This window comes from Oncorhynchus nerka, linkage group LG13 (assembly GCF_034236695.1).
Source record: "Oncorhynchus nerka isolate Pitt River linkage group LG13, Oner_Uvic_2.0, whole genome shotgun sequence".
Classification (NCBI taxonomy): Eukaryota; Metazoa; Chordata; class Actinopteri; order Salmoniformes; family Salmonidae; genus Oncorhynchus; species Oncorhynchus nerka.
Window position 1 is genome coordinate 56,988,598 of NC_088408.1, and position 18,726 is coordinate 57,007,323.

Genomic DNA, 18,726 nt, shown 5'->3' on the forward strand with positions numbered 1-18,726 from the left:
TCAAACAGACGGAATACATATCCAAATTGAATTGCTGTGAAATAAACACTCCGGAACAATCCAGCCTCAATAAAAATCCACGTTGAAAAAGTATTGTTGGTCTACCACGACACAAACACTGGCGATTATCACACTCTTTAGCCAAAATGACTATACTTTAGCCACTAAAGTAATAGAGGAAGTAAAGATGCTTTGCTTGCTGAGCTCAGCACAAACACAACATCAATCCCTCATTATCACGTTGCCAAGTCCACACTGGCACACCCCATTCAGCTTTACTGCAGTAACCAAGTGAACAACACAAACACATTATGCACAACACACTGTAGACCAGACATTGGTTTGTAAGTATCCTGCGTTTTCTTTTGTTAGTTTACTTGATGAACAAAACATAATAAAATTATATACTACAGAGGACAATGGACCTCTCAGACTGGCTAATAAGTACGATGTTACGTAAGGGAGTTGAGATCAGGCTAATGGAAATAACATGACTTGTATCTTTGTGTTTGAATTGAAGAGCAACCTCCCGTGACCCAATTTCCATTTACTGTAACAGCGAATGGGAATTTGTGTTATCTGTCAAGGTGAAAGCTGTTTTGCATGCTTAACAAAATGTTCTATCTTCTTTTCAGGGAAACAGAAAACTGTTATGAAGAGGAATCATGTCACAGCCATACCAGCCTTATGACAAGTGAGTTATACCTACAGCGCATTCGTGAAGTATTCAGACCCCTTCCCTTTCTCCACATTTTGTTATGACATTACAGCCTTGTTTTTTTTAAATGATTAATGCAACAAAAATCCTCATCAATCTACGCACAATACCCCATAATGACAAACCGAAAACAGGGTTTTAGAAATGTTTGCAAATGTAAAAACAGAAATAACACATTTACATCTGTATTCAGACCCTTTGCTATGAGACTCAAAATTGAGCATTGTGTTTCCATGTGCATTGTGTTTCCATTGATCATCCTAAGTCGCTCTGGATAAGAGCGTCTGCTAAATGACTTAAATGTAATGTAATGTAATGGTTCTACAACTTGATTGGAGTCCACCTGTGGTAAATTCAATTGATTAGGCATGATTTGGAAAGGCACACACCTGTCTATATAAGGTCCCACAGCTGACAGTGTATGTCAGAGCAAAAACCGAGCCATGAGGTGGAAGGAATTGGCCGAAGAGCTCAGGGACAGGATTGTGTTGTAGGCACAGATCTGGGGAAGGGTACCAAAACATTTCTGCAGCATTGAACGTTCCCAAGAGCACAGTGGTCTCCATCATTCTTAAATGGAAGAAGTTTGGAACCACCAAGACTCTTCTTAGAGCCGGCAACCCGGCCAAACTGAGCAATCGGGGGAGAAGGGCTTTGGTCAGGGAGGTGACTAAGAACCCGATGGTCACTCTGACAGAGCTCTCTAGTTCCTCTGTAGAGATGGGAGAACTTTCCAGAAGTACAACCATCTCTGCAGCACTCACCCCAATCAGGCCTTTATTGTAGAGTGGCCAGACGGAAGCCACTCCTCTGTAAAAGGCACATGACATCCCGCTTGGAGTTTGCCAAAAGGCACCTAAAGGACTCTCAGACCATGAAAAACAAGATGATGCCAAGCGTCACATCTGGAGGAAACCTGGCACCACCCCTACGGTGAAGCATGGTGGTGGCAGAATCATGTGTGGGGATGTTTTCAGTGGCAGGGACTGGGAGACTAGTCAGGATTGAGGGAAAGATGAACGGAGCAAAGTATAGAGAGATCCTTGATGAAATCCGGATCCAGAGGGCTCAGGACCTCAGACTGAGCCGAAGGTTCACCTTCCAACAGGACAACGACCCTAAGCACACAGCCAAGACAACACAGGAGTAGCTTCTGGACAAGTCTCTGAATGTCCTTGAGTGGCCCAGCCAGGGCCCGGACTTGAAACCGATCGAACAAAGGTGCTTCAACAAAGTTTTGAATACTTATGTAAATGTGTAAAAAAAAATGTTTTTTCATTTTTAATAAATGCGAAAAAATGCCTAAACCTGATTTTGCTTTGTCATTATGGGGTATTGTGTGTATTGATGGGTGGGGGGGACGATCTAATACATTTTTTAATAAGGCTGTAACGTAACAAAATGTGGAAAACAGGATGGGGTCTGAATACTTTTCCCGAAAGTGTTTCAAAACTGACATTCAAAAAGTCTCTCACATTTCCTTTCATTAGCAACCCTCATTCAATCAGTGCAGTGGAGACATTGGGTTTCCACCATAGTGCGTCAGAAAACCCACAGAGACCTAGTCAATGGGAAATATGATTTGTGAAAGGCCCGAGGATACGGTAACAAACCCAGTGCCATGCAGCTTTCCCATGGATACACAGAGATTGACAATGTTTCAGATTTGACAGAGGTGTTTCTAATCCTCTTGGCGGGTAGACTGAATTTGCATTGATTTTCTCTGCCTAGGTGCAATGTCAACCAAGTCAGATCTGTTGACATACATATCTCCATGCAATGCTACAGGGTAATCTCATTGTTTGAAGAAAGCAAGCAGCCTTACAGTTTACAGATGTAGGATCTTAATTTGAGCCAGGTTGCTACAGCAGGAAACTAATCCTGCAATAACAGGAAATGTGAATTATTATGTGGATTAGTGGATATCTTCGGGAAGGGGTTGATACGTGTTTTGTTAAGGAAAATCATGTCTGAAATGTTGAATTGGAAATTATAAACTTCAGAAGCCTTTTTAACCTCCAATACACTACACGTTTGCATTTACTGCTGTGCAGGAAAATTCTCAGCAACAAAACAGTGACAAAATGAAGATCTTACATCTGTAGCTTCATCGGACACAGATGAATCACATTAGTAAGACACATAACTGGTCGTAGCACAATACTATGTCAAACCCAAACCAAAACGGCAGCATGCACATCAAGTGCTACCAGAGGAATCTAAATCTTCCTCCTTTTCCCCAAGGTCTGATGTCATAGAAGGCCGTCTGACCAATCAGGAGCGTACGATGAGCGTGCTGCTTGAGCAGGCGTTCAGGATCAAGGAGGAGGTGGTGGCCAGTCTGCACTTCACCCAGGGCTCTGTCCAGTCAGAGACCTCCTCTCGCAGGCTGCTGGAGAGCCACATCCACACCATCACGCACATCGTCAAACAGCTCAGCACTGACATACAGGTGGTGGCCTGTAGCATCACGTGTCTCTCTCCATTGTTGTCATCATGTAGCACACATACAGGACATATATACATGTGTTCTGTTTTCAGTTGACATGGTAACAGCCAGTATACAGCACATAGAGAACTACAAAACTGGTTCATGTAATCATGTTCATCATAATCATGACCATAACTTGTATGTGTGGTATTGCTGTACTGTGTCGACAAGTTCAATGAAAATCTAAATGCACAAGACACAAGAGCATAACAGAAAATAAATAAACAATGGAAGGAGTACATTTAATACATATGGTAGTGTAGAAAACCTGAGAGCGGTGAGTATAGGAGCGCGAGGTCAGAGTGACGAGAGAGTGTTACAGACGTAGGATCTTCATTTGATCACCCTTTGTTGCTGGGAATGCAAACGTATAGGTGTATTTGTGTTTTAAAAAAGGCTTCTAAAGTTTGTCATTTCCACTTTCCACACACTTGATTTGCCCTGAGGTAAAATGTATCAACCCTACAAAAATGTCCATTAATTATAATATTCATAATAATTCAAATGTCCTGTTGCTGCAGGATTGTTTTACTGCTGTAGAAAACTGGCTCAAATTAAGATCCTACATCTGTGAGTGTCTCTGTGTGAGTCTCTCTCTTTCTCTCTCTGCCAGATCAGGCTGATTTGATTATGCTGCACTGAGCAAAGCCTCACTGAATCTCATTCAGGCTCATGGCGTATTCCTCATAAGTAAGCAGAAATTTTAACGACATCCAATAAACCTCAACGAGTTCTGGAACGGTGGCCAACAGGGCCACTTAAGAGGGATTGCGTAATAACAGTGGCGCATGAAATAGATAGATCAAATAGATCCGTATCTGGAGTCATATTTTCCTCCACAGCAATAATGACCTCACAAACATAAGGGGACATGGCAAAATGTGGGTATTTATTTTGACAAAATGTTCGCCATTCACAGTTACTGCATCTGAAATGAAAACGATAAATTATGAGGTAATTAGTGTGTGTGAGAGAGCGAGAGAAGCAATAGGCAGAGCCAGGATTTTACTCCTCTACATGGAAAACGAGGTGTGATAACGTTAATACACCTGTCGCACAGGAGCTCAATATTCTTTTGGTTTATCTGCCAGGGCACAGTCGTGTGATACAGGGTGAGTGGAGCTCAACTCATTTGAATGGTTCTGCGAGTGATTGTCCATGCAAGAGGAGAGTAGTGCGTGAGCGATGATGATCTCTAGCAACAGGCCGATACCACCTGACAGTGCCTCGATCTGTTCTCCCCGCAGGTTCTGAAGAGTCAGATAGCCCAGCGGGACAGTGTCACCTCTGGGACCTCTTTTGCTATGCAGAGTCTGGATCACAAAAACCTGGCTGGTTTTGGTGACCTCAGGGGCAGGGTGGCCAGGTATGCATTTACTATAACTGAGTCACTGTCTCTCACACACTCACACAAACAATAACACTCATTAGTGTTAAGATGGGTTGCATGAAAGTCTGTTTAATTTCCATACCTGGCAAAGCAGAACTTTACAATTTGCATTATGGAAATTATATTGCTCCCATCCTTAGAAGTGTGTGTGTGTGTCCGTGCGTGCGTGTGTTGAGTGTGTTTGCGTATTTGATACTCGTCCAAGTAGAAAAAATGCTATGAAGCATCTCCCTTCATCATATTTGATTGATCATCTGGAATTCCATATCTGCTATCAAAATCTGGCAAACCAAACAGAGAGGTGTGAATATAGATTTGTAATCAGGAGGAATATATGAGTTCCAGGCTGGTCAGATGAATCTCTCTGATAGGAAATGAGGATCCGTGTGTGGGTCACAGCAGGTTAGCCCAGTCTAGAATATAGATGGCGTCATGCATGGAGGTTGGGGAGGACAGTCAAGGGAGGGAGAGAAGTGGCTGCTCAGTGCTGTGTTGATTTAGTGTCTACCAAGGTTGTCTAAAGCTCTCCAACTTGAACGATTTACCGCTTTTGGGCAACTCATTAATAATCAGGTTGTCTTCTGTTCTTGTAAACAAGTAAAACTAAGTGTAGAGTACCAGTAAAAGGTATCATGAGACATTGTTGCTCTCCACATTGTGCTTTGTAACAAAGCAAAGGGGAAGCTACAGTAGGTGATGACACATTTAGCTGAAGCTCTGTTTGTGTTGATAAAAGGCATTGACCAGTGGTACGTTTATTTAACTAGGCAGGTCAGTTAAGAACAAATCCTTGTTTTCAATGACAGAACAGAACGATTTGTACCTTGTCAGCTCGGGGATTCGACCTTGCAACTATAGGCCTACTGGTAAAATGTACACGAGGGGGTACTTCAGATGTACTCCAGACAGAGCAAAATTCAGTTGGTAGTACAGTAACTGTAAAAAAAAAGGTTGGGAACCACTGGACCAGATCAATTAAAGAACCATTGAGCTTTACAGTGCAGTCAGACCAGTGGTGCTCGGTGCCGTTTAACATGAAGAGAACGATAATTTTTTAAATGAGCATAGCCTTCTATTTCTATTACGGCATATTGGATGACTGTCAGTCATAATACATTCACCCCAGTCAATGTAGGTTTAGGCTACTACGTGATACTCAAATTCTTCCTGTACCCATCATGAGGTTGCTATAACCTAGCCTATGAATGAACATTTACAACGTAGGTGTACAGGTCAAGAGAAATTTGAGAAATCAAGGTGACAGACATTGACATATTCAAAACCGCCCTGCACACTCTTGCCTGCATCTAGCTGATCTAGGGTTCTGTATCTAGCTGATCTCGGGATCTGTAGTCATTAGTCTAACAGTTGCAAACTAGAGTTTCTATTGGAGAAATTCAGATATGTTTATCCCCGTTTTTACTAGATTCATTCTCTGATCCTTTGATTGGGTGGACAGTATGTCAGTTCATGCTGAAAGGTCTAATAGGTTGGAGGACAAACTCTGGAAATTGTCATATTTACTGTGGAAGTAACCACAAGGCTCCTTTTGTATTGTAGTCAATGTACCCAGAGGACAACGGAAACTAGCTGTCCTAGCCGTCCTTTGGCTACACCATGGTGCTACCCTACAAAGTGCTGTTGAGGCTACTGTAGACCTTCATTACAAAACAGTGTGATTAAATCAATTATTTGGTGACGTGAATATATTTAGTATAGTTTTATCTAAAAAAGAGAACTTTTTTATGTTTCACAATTGTTATTTTTATTAAATTCACTGAGGTGGAAGGATGGTCCCTCCCTTCCTCCTCTGAGGAGCCTCCACTGAGTCAGACACTACTGTAAAGGAGCTGCTGTGAGTCCGTTTGAGTTGGCTTTACATTAGTGTTCAAAAGGTGCCTTGTGAACATAAAGATTTATGTGAACAATTCAATGTTGTCCCCCGCGTTGTTGATTATTATCTGTCGCATGGTGAAACACCTTGTGTTATCCATTCTGAAATGTGTATTCAAAACATGAAATATGCATATTATACATATTATGAAATATGCATTCGCATATTTGAGTATTATTCTACACACTGGCTATTATTTTACTGAAACACCCACACATGGTCCCCCGTTGTGACCATTATCCCAAGCATCTCCATGCAGTCAGACCTTTGATGATTTTGTGCCACCAGGGCCACAATAATATGCCCCCTCTCTGAATGTCAGTGTGACCCCCTCCCCATGGGGGTTACTACAGCTAGTGTTGCCAGCACTGTCACTGCCTGGTTGGGGGAACCCCACCGGAATCCCCACCGGCTACGTACAAGGTCGTCAAGGTTCTCATTAGCAGCTTTGAGAATTTCCTTGTATATTATGGTCTCCCATCAGGGGGCTCTGCCTTTGCAGGACCAACCCTGCCAGGCAGGCTCAGAATCTTGAGGGGGCGGTGCTGCTCTAGAAGGTCTCTGATTGCATTTTGGCTGCATACAGGCAGCTTACAGCAGGCCCATAAAACAGATAAGGACTTCTCTTTAGTGTCTGAGTCATTCAGGTTGGTGTCTAGCGTATAGGGTTGTTGACCGTCCCATCAAGATAGGACCATAAATAAATACATTAGATGTATAATTTATTTTAAAATGCAGTTCCACCATGATTGGACAATAAATAAGTAAATGAGATGTATAATTCATTATAAAATGTATATCCCTCATCTGCACAAAATTGAAAGCTCTCTCACAACCCCTGCTCGCAGACATACATAGTGTATGTACAAACCATTTTCTTTCTCACTCACTTAACGCCACACTTTCCCAAGCACCAAAAAACACACAACACCTTCCATCACAATACATCCTCACATACCCACATACTGAGCCTTCTGCCTGCTGTGTTTATCTACACCATGTTCAATTAGTACTTTTGTGTTCCAATTAGTTATATTTGAAGATTGCTTTTCTATCTATTTTTTTTTGCACTATTACAATCCCTAACATGGATAGTATTGTGTGTTCCATTATTCGCCTCCTCTATGCGAACATTGTCGTTTTTAGAATAGCCATGGAGTAGTCTTTGTGTCTCTGAACATTTGGTTATCAATATACAGTTCATCGACTACGAGAGCAATGTATTTTCATTGAAGATTGCATACAGAACTTTGCAACGTTCTGCAATTTCTTTCGGGAACTGAGCATTCCTATTTTCGTGCCAGCAAGTCTTTTACTCTGGCTTTTAACCATTATTTTATCTTTAATGAAAGCAAATTTGGCAACGATTGGGCGTTCATAACCTTGCCCTCTCTGTACGAAACGGTGTACACGTTCAAGACGGTTTTTGTCGATATCTTTGGTTGGGATCTGAAGCTCTGTAAGGAGGAAATGTCTAACTACAGATTCAGGAACTTCTCCTTCTTTCTCTTGGATAGCTGTAAATAACAGATTCTCTCTCATGGATCTAGTCTGTATGTCAAGTAAGGCTTCTCTCAGAATCTATGTTCTCCTTTCTAATTTCATTAACTTCAGTTTCAATCTTATTGACTGTCCCTTTTAGCTTGTTTGTATCTTTCTCCAATGTCGAAGCTTTTTTGTCTCTCATCTCGAAGTTTGACTTCAACTCTGTTATATCCTTACTGACTAATTCAAGTATGCCCAGTTTGTCATTTGGTGATTTTAACAGATTGGTTTCGACCTTTACCATTCCCGGTGGTGAAAAGATGAATTTGTCTGTGTCTGTAGAAGATTCACATTTTTGTTTTGAGATTGGTTCCCCTGTTTTACTCTCCATGTTTGGGTGTTACTTGTTTTTGTAATATTGTTGATACATTTCTCTAGTCTTATGATTCGTTTTGTGTTGTTATCCAGATTGAAGGTTATTACCCACCAGTTTGTGAAGTGCTAAAATTTTGTCTAACTTAATGATATTGAATTTTACATTTTTATCTTGAGGTGATCTACACTGCTGTGTTCAATCCGCCATCTTGGATCAGTCCGCCTTGTCTGCTTTCTCTGACATTGTTGCCGCCTGTAGCATTTAAAACAAGGGAAGCCAGCAAGCATCTGACCTTCCTTGACAAAAATAATACAAAATTGCCCAATCAGTGTTGAGCTAAGCTGAGCGAGCTCAACTGTGAATGGTCCTGGCACACCAAAAAAAAAGTGTCAAGGGAAGCCTGCTTGGATTTGGTGTCACTACTATCAAATCCCATTGAGAGCATACGTCATTGACAGAGAAACTTGAATTGTTGCATCTTGTTTTGTTGTTGTCCTCTGGTGGCTAGCCAGCTATCTAAAATTGGCCCTTTCCTAAATTAGCCATGGATGGAAATAGGGATTTGGACTTGTGGTTTTACTTAATTCTCCGAACTGGCCAATTATTATAACTGCGATTCTGATCCAACCATTGATTCATACATTGTTGTGCCCCTGGCCTGAGAGGATGGAAGTTCAATATGTAGCTAGACGGCTAACCGTCATGCGGAGTGGAACAAGGGAACCCAAGAGCAGACTCAGATGAGGAGACGGGGATGAAGTAACCAAGGTATTTATTGGAACACAGGGGGAAGATTGAGTGCAGGTCAGGGGAAGCTCGGGCGGGTTGCTGGAAACCAGGTGCTGAGGATTAGGCTGGAGCTAGAGGGGTTGAGACAGGGTAAGCAGGTCCGTGGGGGGGGATCCAAGGGAGTAGTAGAGTGGGGAATCCAGGACAGAGTAGCAGGATGACGAGACGTGGGACAGGAGACAGGGACCAGAGTCAGAGAGGGCAGAACTGTAGCGGAGAGGAAAACAGTGTCAGGCAGGGAAACAGGCACAACAGGATCTGAATAGTAACAACTGGCTCGAAACGTAGACTGACTGAGCAGAGGTTACGATCTGGCAGCGTGGAAGTGGCAGGGCTGAGTATTTGTAGAGGTCCTGATTATGGAACATGTTGCAGCTGGTGGGGATTTGCTCTGACTCCAGCACACCGGTCTACACACACACGCACACGCACACGCACACACACACACACACACACACACACACACAGATACACACACACACACACACACACACACACACACAGAGATAGAGAGAGAGGTAGAGAGTACTGCGGGAGTGGAGGCAAGTCAAGGAGACACAAAATTAGAGGGTGTTGGAAGTTAGGCTAGCGAGCAAGATTTTTTTAGCCAGGTAGCCTAGAACAACAAAAAAAATAAAAAAAATAAAAAAATAAAAGAGAGTACTGAATCACAGTGATAGACCGTTTCGTCAACATGAAAGAGAGGAGGATGACATTGGTGTTTCTCTACACGTAGGGTGAGTCAACAGGTAAATTTGCAGGAACGTGCATGCACACACACACATGCAGAAATCAGAACCATAAACAGCCACATCATATTTAGCTTACGTTGATTGGACTAAATTGTGTTTGGTATCTTTTAGTTGTCACTCTATTAAACTAAGCAGAGGTGATTTGATGTTGAAATGTTGCTGGAATAGTGGAGGCAGTTCATATTTATTTTGTGACTTGCGGTACCTCTTTGTTGTTCTAAATCAATAGTTGTTCAGTGGTCTAAAAATGGCAGAAACATTCATTTGCCTGACCATACTGTAGGTCAGGTAACTAACTGTCTGTTACTATACATGCAATATACTTTGTGGACTTCACTTGACAGAGGTTGCTATCTGGTTTTGTGATAAATCAAAGGTGTGGTTGAAGTTATTCTGCCACTGTCTTATTGTCTCGGCCTTTAGGCCTATATATCACTGTCGCAAGGCATATTAATTAACAGGTTATTAACTTGCTGGTTAAGTGTGTCTTGAATTCTAAATAAATCACAGACAGTGTCACCAGCTAAGCACCCCCACACATCACACCTCCTCCTCCATGCTTCACGGTGGAACTACACATGCGGAGAACATCCGTTCACTTACTCTGCATCTCACAAAGACACGGAGGTTGGAACCAAAAATCTCCAATCATGACTCATCAGACCAAAGGACATATTTCCACCGGTCTAATGTACATTGCTTGTGTTTCTTGGCTCAAGAAAGTCTCTTCTTCGTATTGGTGTCCTTAAATAGTGGTTTCTTTGCAGAAGAAAACCATGAAGGCCTGATTCATGCAGTCTCCTCTGAACAGTTGATGTTCAGATGTGTCTGTTACTTGAACTCTGTGAAGCATTTATTTGGGCTGCAATCTGAGGTGCAGTTCATTCTAATGAACTTATCCTCTGCAGCAGAGGTAACTCTGGGTCTTCCTTTCCGGTGGCGGTCCTCATGAGAGCCTGTTTCATCATAGCGCTTGATGGTTTTTGCGACTGCACTTGAAGAAACCGTCAAAGTTCTTGAAATATTCCATATTAACTGACCTTCATGTCTTCAAGTAATGATGGAGTGTTGTTTCTTTTTGCTTGTTTGAGCTGTTCTTGCCATAATATGGACTTGGTCTTTTATCAAATAGGGCTATCTTCTGTAAACCAAACCTACAGTACCTTGTCACAACCAACTGATTGGCTCAAATGTATTAAGAAGGAAAGAAATCCCACAAATTAACTTTTAGCAATTGAAATGCATTCTAGGAGACTACCTCATGAAGCTGGTTGAGAGAATGCCAAGAGTGTGAAAAGCTTCCATCAAGGCAAAGGGTGGCTACTTTTAAGAATCTCAAATACATTTTGATTTGTTTAACGCTTTTTTGTTTCTACATGACTCCATGCGTGTTATTTCATAGTTTTGAGGTCTTCACTATTATTCTACAATGTAGAAAATAGTACAAATAAAGAAAACCCTTGAATGAGTAGGCGTGTCCAAACTTTTGACTTGTACTGTATAAATAACTTAATTTCTCAAAAATATAGACTCTTAGCTTTCATTTGACACCCAAACTTCCCAGAGATGGTCAAGCCAGGTGGGAGTGTGTTGTACTGTAATGGTAAAGACATCTCTCTTTCCCTGTCTCACTCTCAGGTGTGATGCCAACATTGCCAAGCTGTCAGGTGATGTGAGCGACAGGGCACAGGAGATCGCCAGGCTCCAACAGGGGGTGTCAGAGGTCAAGTCAGGTCTGGGAGAGCGACTGAGAGAGATAGACATCAAGGTTAGGGGTTCTGAACAACTGGACTGCTTTTAGGTCAGACTCAACTTGACCAAGCACTTCACAACAAGATGCATAAAGGAATCTCCCTTTCATTTTAGCTTCCTTTCCTGAAGGAACCAACATGGCCTCTCGCTGAATACATACAGTACATAGTAGGGATGACGACTGTAGCAAAAACTGGCTGGACTTTTGTGTTGGACGAAGAGTGAAAGAGGATATTACTCCAGGCCACAATGATCTAATTCTCATAAAATAAGAGTATTAGAGAATTGTGGCCTGGGGTTGACAAACACATGAAGGTTTTAGAGCCCCAAAACAGCCTCAGTTATGATTGCATCTAGCCAGTGAATTGCACATGTTGATCAAGTTGTGTTCATTTAAAAAAACGTTTTTTTGTTGTTGCTATACAGTATATCCGCCTCACTCAGAGATAAATAAGTAGTACTGCTAGGTTTTACACAGTCAAAGGTAACACATTTCTACATAACATTTTTTTTTTCTACAAATGATACATTTGTGACATCAATATATATATAAAAAAAACGATTATAATAATTATTCAATACAGTCATATGAGATCTGTATGTAAAACATTTACATTTGAAATGTTTGTCACTTAGCAGACGTCCAGCTAAACAATGGATGTATAGCGTTTATTAAAAAAAAAAAAAAAATGTTTTTTTTGTACACATCTAAAATCTATTAAACAACAAATCTGAGAACAGTAATATTTTTCACACACATCAACACAGAATATAGCGAATATGGAATATAGCGTTTTGGAAATAAACTCTTCATGTGTATGTCACACAGGGGCCAGGTTTGAGGCTGAGTTGACTGTTTACACTGCCTGTCTGTTTGCCTGTCTATCTGTCCATCTGTCTGTCTGCCTTCCTGTCTGTCTGGAGTGTCCATGCATACAAGGACCTTTAAATGTTTGGATCCTTTTTTAATGTAAATTTGATTGGTGGATTCAAATCAAGTATTTAAAATGTGTGTGTGTGTGTGTGTGTGTGTGTGTGCAGCTGTCTCAGGCAGTTAGCAGACTGGAGGTGTTGCTGGTGGACCAGACCCACGGCCAGAGAAACAGCTGGACTGACCTGCACAGCCAAATCAAGCTCCTGGAGGCCAAGTGTGTCTTGTGCTCTTACAGTAACCCCATTTAACACACAACCTAGACACTGACCTTTAAAAGCCTGTTGAGAGACAACTTAATCATACTATTTATGGGGGGAACGGGGTACGAATACTAGTACCTACGCTGTATTCTATGCCATTGAATATAACAGCACATCATGTAGTAGCACCACGAAGGAACCAGGTCAAAGCCCCTACATCAAGGAAGCTTGGTCTGACATGCTTATTTTTCATGGGCAATATAAGAGATAGCTCTCTCCTTTCCTTGTGAAATGCACTACCTTTGCCATTATAAGTGGTGAGGCAAAATCATTATTCAATGTTGAATCCACCAGTTTTACATTTTTATTATTTTATTTTTTACAATGGAGACACTAAGATCTGACCCAAGCAGGTAATCCATCTGTATCTAATCCATCATGGCCTGGCCCCAGGAACAGGTAATGAATAGCTTAAGCACATCATGTTGCACAGCCCTGCCCCTTCAAACCAGACACAAACAAAAATACAGACACACACACACACACACACACACACACACACACACACACACTAGCAACAGTCATTGACGTTGTAAAAGGTAAAAAAAATAACTATTATAATGAATGCAAGTTGTAAAATGGATAAAGATAATCCAAACTATAATCCATCAGATGGCTGAATTACAGTATAGCACAAAACATTTTACTGGCAAGGACAAATAATGAATGAAGTTCAGGCATTTTGGTGGGAATTCAGGTTTTTTAAATATATTTTTTTCCAGGTATTACATTTATTGTATAATGTAACTATTTTTATTGTAATGTAACACATTCCTAATATTGAGTTGTACCCCCTTTTGGTAAGGACAGCCTCAATTCATCAGGGTATGGACTCTGCAAGGTGTCAAAAGCGTTCCGCAAGGATGCTGGCCCGTGGAATTGCACATATAGACACTAGGTGTAGTTACATACATGAATAAATAAATAAATATTCGAGCGCATCTAATTTGTAAACGTTACAACTGTATGAAATCATAACTTTTTTCAATTGCATAGAAAATGTCTCTAGACGATGTGTTAAATCGCTGACAAGCGTCAGTGCTCCTATAGATGCAACGGTAAAGCCAATGTATTTCATTGAGCTCATTTCAGCCATTACCTAAGTGCGTTTGACAGGTCATCACAAACGTTTCCTTTGGTCATTACGTTAATGGACAAAAAAAATGGCACGAGCAAGAGTGGGAAAGAGTCGCCAGATTAAAATGAAAGCAAACAATCCAGGGAAAAATAAGTGGCAAGGGGATTTTGCACTCCTCAAACACAGAAACTAGATGGTTTAAAAGGAGATGTCCTCAGGTGGTTGTGGCATGTGCATTGCTACATGCACGTGGCACCCACACGCAGGTACACACGCAGGTACACGACCCACAGAGCACCAATACCCACCCTAGATGCTGCCTCACTGAAACTCTGTCAAGAGGAAACACTCGATGAGAGGAATGAGGCATGCTGTATTTGAGAAGCTAAGGGGCTAAGACATAACGTCACACCCTTGAGGCAATTATTGATGAGTGATTGAGTATATTGTGCTAAAACTTGCAGAAAGCCTTTGTGGGAAGCTAACTCGGCATATCCAAGGTGGCAGCTGTCACCGCACTGTTTTTGGGACTTCCCTCTGCTATTTACGATTAGTGTGGACAGATGGCTGTCTCGAGTCTCTCCTCTCAAATGGAGAAAGCCTGGCTGTGGACTTCTTAATGGAGAGGCAGCATTTGAGTGCAGCAGAGTGAAGTGCTTGGCTTGCAGACCAAACAAAACAAAGAGTGTGCTACCCAAGAGAACATAGTTTAGGGTACCTCCTCCTCCCATCCAACTGCAGGGCCTGCTACAGAAACATACTCAGTTAATAAGAAGTGACACCCTAAATCTGAGATAGACTATTGAGATAGTTGTGCAACTGTTTAGGTCCATTTCTCAGTAAACCATCCTTAACCAGACTGTCAGAGGTGACTCTTGTGAGGTGTATATGATTGTTCACAATCCTCAACAATCTGTACCCAGTTGCATGTGGATATAACATCAATCACATATATGTTCCACCTACAGGAGCTCTGGCGTGGTAAGGGAGGCGAGGGAGGACACAGACAGACTCAGGATGTGGACAGAGCAACAGCTAAGCAGTTCAGCACAGACACACAGACATGGCAGTGAGGTGCTACGGTCACTACTGCAGGACAAAATGGTAGTATGTATATATGTGTGTGTGTGTGTTAGTGTGTGTGTCAGTTTGTCTGCTGGACTATGGTAAGGCGTGTGGGTGTGTGCAGGTGGAGGCGGATGGGAGGCTCAGTGAGCAGGTCAGGCTGCTGTCAGTCCGTGTGGAGAGAGCTGAAATTCAGCTGCAACAGGAGCAACAGGCAGACAGGGTGAAGCACTCGAAGAGGAAACTCCACAGTAGGATCAGCACATTGGAGACCAGCTTCCGGGAAGAGCTGCAGCTGATCAAACAGGACTACCAGTCAGGTCGCTACTCACACCCTCACTAACACTGTCAATACCAGAGACAGGAGACCTTTACCAGGAAAAACTCTGGGTATTCGGTATAACTTATATATGGTGTGGATGACTGTCACAATAGGGGTCAGCGAAGGAACGATAAATAGGACAACTGGGCAGGTGCATTAAAGACCTAGATCCAATGGCCTACATTAGCAATGAGCTCTCAGCTTGTATTTCTTTGGCAAAGTTAAATTACACACCTCACAGTTGTGTGGGGCTGTTCTGATTAAGTAGGCCACCTGAGCTCAGAAACTAATTGAGAATGGTGCCTTTTGGAGCAGATACAGTGCCTTGCGAAAGTATTCGGCCCCCTTGAACTTTGCAACCTTTTGCCACATTTCAGGCTTCAAACATAAAGATATAAAACTGTATTTTTTTGTGAAGAATCAACAACAAGTGGGACGCAATCATGAAGTGGAACGACATTTATTGGATATTTCAAACTTTTTTAACAAATCAAAAACTGAAAAATTGGGCGTGCAAAATTATTCAGCCCCTTTACTTTCAGTGCAGCAAAACTCTCTCCAGAAGTTCAGTGAGGATCTCTGAATGATCCAATGTTGACCTGAATGACTAATGATGATAAATACAATCCACCTGTGTGTAATCAAGTCTCCGTATAAATGCACCTGCACTGTGATAGTCTCAGAGGTCCGTTAAAAGCGCAGAGAGCATCATGAAGAACAAGGAACACACCAGGCAGGTCCGAGATACTGTTGTGAAGAAGTTTAAAGCCGGATTTGGATACAAAAAGATTTCCCAAGCTTTAAACATCCCAAGGAGCACTGTGCAAGCGATAATATTGAAATGGAAGGAGTATCAGACCACTGCAAATCTACCAAGACCTGGCCGTCCCTCTAATCTTTCAGCTCATACAAGGAGAAGACTGATCAGAGATGCAGCCAAGAGGCCCATGATCACTCTGGATGAACTGCAGAGATCTACAGCTGAGGTGGGAGACTCTGTCCATAGGACAACAATCAGTTGTATATATTGCACAAATCTGGCCTTTATGGAAGAGTGGCAAGAAGAAAGCCATTTCTTAAAGATATCCATAAAAAGTGTTGTTTAAAGTTTGCCACAAGCCACCTGGGAGACACACCAAACATGTGGAAGAAGGTGCTCTGGTCAGATGAAACCAAAATTGAACTTTTTGGCAACAATGCAAAACGTTATGTTTGGCGTAAAAGCAACACAGCTCATCACCCTGAACACACCATCCCCACTGTCAAACATGGTGGTGGCAGCATCATGGTTTGGGCCTGCTTTTCTTCAGCAGGGACAGGGAAGATGGTTAAAATTGATGGGAAGATGGATGGAGCCAAATACAGGACCATTCTGGAAGAAAACCTGATGGAGTCTGCAAAAGACCTGAGACTGGGACGGAGATTTGTCTTCCAACAAGACAATGTTCCAAAACATAAAGCAAAATCTACAATGGAATGGTTCAAAAATAAACATATCCAGGTTAACACCTGGCCAAGTCAAAGTCCAGACTTGAATCCAATCGAGAATCTGTGGAAAGAACTGAAAACTGCTGTTCACAAATGCTCTCCATCCAACCTCACTGAGCTCGAGCTGTTTTGCAAGGAGGAATGGGAAAAATTTTCAGTCTCTCGATGTGCAAAACTGATAGAGACATACCCCAAGCGACTTACAGCTGTAATCGCAGCAAAAGGTGGCGCTACAAAGTATTAACTTAAGGGGGCTGAATAATTTTGCACGCCCAATTTTTCAGTTTTTGATTTGTTAAAAAAGTTTGAAATATCCAATAAATGTCGTTCCACTTCATGATTTTGTCCCACTTGTTGTTGATTCTTCACAAAAAAATACAGTTTTATATCTTTATGTTTGAAGCCTGAAATGTGGCAAAAGGTCGCAAACTTCAAGGGGGCCGAATACTTTCGCAAGGCACTGTAGATAATGAGCACACCACTGAAGCATAGTTACAGCAGTGACAAACATCGTCTTTCATGAGACATCAGGTAAGTCAAACGTGAAATATTGATTTATTTATTGGGGTTTCCATAAACAGGGTCTAGTCAAATCGATCCACTCGATGTGACATGAAAAGAACATAAAAAGAAACTGTAACAGGCCCTTCCACCACGCCTTCAAGCATGCAGTTGGGGCGATGTTATCTATGTCCCTATCTCTCCGTTAATAAGTCATGGGGTGGACGTAAGCACGGCAGCCTGTTGTTGGGTTGACATCTAATACCAATTTTCTGATTCCAGTTTATAGTTAATTTCCCCAAGGAGCTGATGTTGGCTCTAAGGCCTTCGCTCTGCAGGGCTTCTGAAACCCTTGTGAAAAAGGCGAAGGGACAGCTCAGTAAATAAAACTAGCAATAAACGCAGGGATGAATCACGCCTCAGTTTCAGCTTTAATAAGGCTGCGAGGCTAGCGCTTCAGACCCCTCAATCGTTCACTCTGTCTTCAGAGGAAAGGAAGGGAAAAGAGAGGGGAGGACAGTGCATAATTGACAAGGTTCTTAATGTTCAACACACAGCAGCAGCAGTAAGGTAGAGCCTATAGGAGAGTCTGCAAGGCTGTAAGTCATGTTGTAGGGACTGACTCTCCTTATCCCCCACCTCTCTGACGGCCAGGTTTCCAGTCTATCCATGATGCCATAGGCTCGCTGAGGCAGATCGGTGACACCAAAGCCCGGCTGGACAAGGAGAAGCTGCAAAAGGACATCAAACAAATCCGCAGGAAGATGGTGGAGCTGAGAGATGTGTGACGCCACAGGCCACACAGGAGTGTGGTACTGCATGGTGAAACAGACCAGTAATGAAATTTCATACTCAAAATTGTCAATGATTGTGAATGACACCGAAGTCCATGATTACTGGGATCCACATGGTATAGTAAAGTGTGCAACACATCAGGGATTATTATGGGATGCTTTCACTTTGAAACCTTTTCAAATCACTGATTTAATAACCAAAAATAGTTCATCGGAAGAAAATCTTGATGTTATTATATCTGATCTGAAATGAATAAAGTTCATCATGAAAGTACAACTCAATAATATTGACACAATCAAGCATGAGAATTTATTTCCAAATGCACATGTCATCTCAAAATGCCAGAATTTCTTGTTCAGGTACTGTGTAAAGAGCTGAAGGGTATAGTATTTCATATTATTACAGCACTATATTTCTGCAAAATGCATCTCACTTCCAGCTCCTATGTCAAGGAAAAAACATTTGACTGTTGAGATGAAGCCAAACGTCACATCTTTCTAGTTGTTACAGTTGCCCAGTTGCTATAATCTATTGTTGTCTACGAATTGTCTCTGGAAATCGCCTGCACAAATGTCTAGCCTGCTCCAGTTGTAAATGCAACTTGTTCAGGTTTCCACTGTACATCCTGAAATGCAA

At 42.0% G+C, this 18,726-nt stretch overlaps 1 protein-coding gene across 2 annotated transcripts; it reads left to right on the plus strand.

Moving 5' to 3' along the window:
• The first annotated feature begins 285 nt into the window (after nt 1-285).
• On the plus strand, nt 286-18,385 carry fam81b (family with sequence similarity 81 member B). 2 transcript variants are annotated; one of them, XM_029677434.1, is made up of 9 exons: nt 286-344; nt 636-694; nt 2,963-3,170; nt 4,457-4,575; nt 11,534-11,663; nt 12,689-12,795; nt 14,888-15,026; nt 15,109-15,304; nt 17,950-18,385. In XM_029677434.1, exons 2-9 carry the CDS (start codon nt 666-668, stop codon nt 18,081-18,083), a joined length of 1,062 nt encoding a protein of 353 aa, XP_029533294.1. In that variant the 5' UTR covers nt 286-344; nt 636-665; the 3' UTR covers nt 18,084-18,385. The 2 variants fall into 2 exon arrangements, with proteins under 2 accessions (XP_029533294.1, XP_029533295.1); XM_029677435.1 differs by having other exon boundaries at nt 14,888-15,023.
• The last annotated feature ends 341 nt before the right edge of the window (nt 18,386-18,726 follow it).

Excerpts from the sequence above, each read along its gene's own strand:
- fam81b (XM_029677434.1), top strand. The coding sequence starts at position 666 with ATGTCACAGCCATACCAGCCTTATGACAA. Across the intron at positions 11,664-12,688 it reads TGAGAGAGATAGACATCAAG|CTGTCTCAGGCAGTTAGCAG; the intron begins GTTAGGGGTTCT and ends GTGTGTGTGCAG. Across the intron at positions 15,027-15,108 it reads TACTGCAGGACAAAATGGTA|GTGGAGGCGGATGGGAGGCT; the intron begins GTATGTATATAT and ends GGGTGTGTGCAG.